The sequence below is a fragment of the Penaeus vannamei genome, chromosome 27, assembly GCF_042767895.1.
Source record: "Penaeus vannamei isolate JL-2024 chromosome 27, ASM4276789v1, whole genome shotgun sequence".
Taxonomy (NCBI): Eukaryota; Metazoa; Arthropoda; class Malacostraca; order Decapoda; family Penaeidae; genus Penaeus; species Penaeus vannamei.
This window is the reverse complement of record NC_091575.1, coordinates 14,523,868-14,526,367: the sequence shown is the minus strand read 5'-3', so window position 1 is coordinate 14,526,367 and position 2,500 is coordinate 14,523,868. Positions and strand designations below refer to the sequence as shown.

Sequence of the window (2,500 nt, the reverse complement as noted above, 5' to 3'; positions counted from 1 at the left end):
CCTCGCACAAAGAGAGGAGGGGGGGGGGGAGGTGTAAGCTCCAGGTACCCCTTGTCCTCTCCCCCCCCACCCTCTCCACCCCCCTCCCCTGTGTGACGTTGGTCTTGAGAAAATCGGTCGAAGATAGATAGGTTGCCTCTTTGCTATTTCATTTTCTTATCTTATTTTCTTGTTTTTTTTCTTTTTCTTTTTTTTCTTTTCTTTTCTTTCCTTTTACTTTTTTCTTGTCCTTTCTTTTCTTGTGTTTTTTAGGTTTTTCTTTATCTTCTTGGTTTTTTATTTTCTTTGTTTTTCTTTCTTTTATTCTTTCTTCCTTATCCATTCACATTTTATTCCACGTGATTTTGATATGCTTTCCTATGCTTTCGACCTCGTATCTTTACTCTCTTACACTCCCTCTTTTCCCATCCCCCATTCCTCATTTCCCCTTTTAATACCCCCTCCTTTTCTCCCTTCATTTACCTACTCGTCACTCTCCTCTCTCCTCCCTCCCTCCTCCCCCTCCTCCTACCCTCCCTTCCCCTCCCTCCCCACCGTCCCCTCACTTCCCCTTTCTTCCCTTCCCCTCACCTCCCCTACCCTACCCTACCTTCCTCTCCCTCCCCTCTCCTCTCCTCCCCTCCTCTCCCTACTTCCCTCCCTTCCTGCCCCTACTCCAGGTAAGAACAACAATAAAGACAAAAACATCAACAAAGTACAGCAAAGAGAAAAATAAAGACCGGGAGTAGAGAGGAAGAAAGAAATGTACGAAATTTCTGCATGAAGGATAAACGCAAAATACTGTCATGTGAGAAGCGCACGAAAATAAATAGATAAAGAAGAAGTAAGAGACACTGATAATAATGTTACGAGTGTTCAGTGGTAGGAATTATTTTTTAAAAGAAGACAATATGTAGAATAAAGGGAGGGGGAGGGGACGGAAGAGAGGGAAGGAGAGGAAAGCGGAAGAAGGGGAAAATATCAGTGAAGTGAGAGGGGAGTGGGAGAGAGCAATGGAAAGGGAAAGGGGGGAAGGGTAGACGGAGATTAAAGGGAAGGGAAGGAAAGAGAGACAGACAAAATAAGAAAGAGGCAAGAGAGAGGACATGGAAAGGGAAGGAAAATGAGGAAAAAAGGTCAATAAAAAAGCAGGAAAAGAGGAGAAAGTGAGGAAAGGCGCCATAAGGAAGAGAGGGGAGATGGAAAGAGGAGAAACGAAGGGAGAAGAAAGAGATGAGGACAAATATGGAGAGAAGGAAAGGGGGGAAGGGTAGACGGTGATTAAAGGGAAGGGAAGAAAAGAATGACAGACAAAATAAGAAAGAGGTAAGAAAAATGACATGGAAAGGGAAGGAAAATGAGAAAAAAGGCCAGCTAAAAGCAGGAAAAGAGGAGAAAGTGAGGAAAGGCGCCATAAGGAAGAGAGGGGAGAGAGGAAGAGGAGAAACGAAGGGAGAAGAAAGAGATGAGGACAAAAATGGAGAGAAGAGGGTATAGAGGAGGGAGAGAGAAGAGTAGCACAGAGCAGGGGAAGGCAAGAGAGCAAAGGAGGGAAAGAAATGGTGAGGGGAAAGTAGGCAAGCGAGGGGAGGCGAGAGGGGTCGTCTTGAGACCTGTGACGGCGATGAGAAAGGAGGAAAGGGAAGGCGAGAGAGAATTATTTCCTTAGTGCAATATATTTCCTCTGGGTCTTTGTGTGCACGCGTGTGTATGTGTGTGTGTGTGCGTGTGTGTGTGTGTGTGTGTGTGTATGCGATTCTGTACTTATGGTATGTACAAATGTTCGTGTTTGTGTTTCTGTGTGCGTGTGTGTGTGTGTGTTTGTGTGTGTGTGTGTGTGTGTATATATATATAAGCGATTCCATGCCAATGGTATGTACAAATGTCCGTGTGTTTGTGTGTGTGTGTGTGCGTGTGTAAAAGATGCCATATTTATGGTATGTGCAACAGTTCGTGTCTGTGTATGTTTGTGTCTATGACTGTGTGTGTCTGTGTCTGTCTCTGTGCGTGTGTCTTCAACTTGTCCTAAGTAAAGGCAACGAATAAACACAACTTACTCCACGAATAGACGTCAATTACCCAAAGGAATGTGTCCGATTCGCCCCATCAATTAAAAGGCGTCTCGATCGGCCGAGGAAATGATTAAGTGATCTGTGGTTCAGGAGGCGCTTGGCCCGCTCGGCTTGGCTCTCGGCTCTCGGCTCTCGGCTCTCGGCTCTCGGCTTTCGGCTCTCGGCTCTCGGCTCTCGGCTCTCGGCTTTCGGCTCTCGGCTCTCGGCTCTCGGCTCTCGGCTCTCGGCTCTCGGCTTTCGGCTCTCGGCTCTCGGCTCTTGGCTCTCGGCTTTCGGCTCTCGGCTTTCGGCTCTCGGCTCTCGGCTCTCGGCTTTCGGCTTTCCCTCTGTCTGGCTTGATCCGGCTTTTCTCTCTGCGTGTCTAGGTGGGAAGTTGTGGATAGGCGGATACACATACGCATATAGACACATGTATATACAGACATTCATACAAATACATATATACGTAT

The 2,500-nt window shown here is 46.8% G+C and overlaps 2 protein-coding genes across 2 annotated transcripts in view; one reads left to right on the top strand and one right to left on the bottom strand.

Moving 5' to 3' along the window:
* LOC113830395 (putative sodium-coupled neutral amino acid transporter 11) overlaps positions 1-2,500 on the top strand; it is a 138,577-nt gene that overhangs the window by 12,659 nt on the left and 123,418 nt on the right. The window lies entirely within an intron of this gene.
* Positions 2,122-2,500, bottom strand: part of LOC138866838 (mucin-22-like) — a 37,910-nt gene continuing 37,531 nt past the window's right edge. Inside the window, exon 4 of the mRNA XM_070140639.1 lies at positions 2,122-2,412. Within this exon, the coding sequence (XP_069996740.1) occupies positions 2,122-2,412 (291 nt within the window). The remainder of the gene's footprint in view (positions 2,413-2,500) is intronic.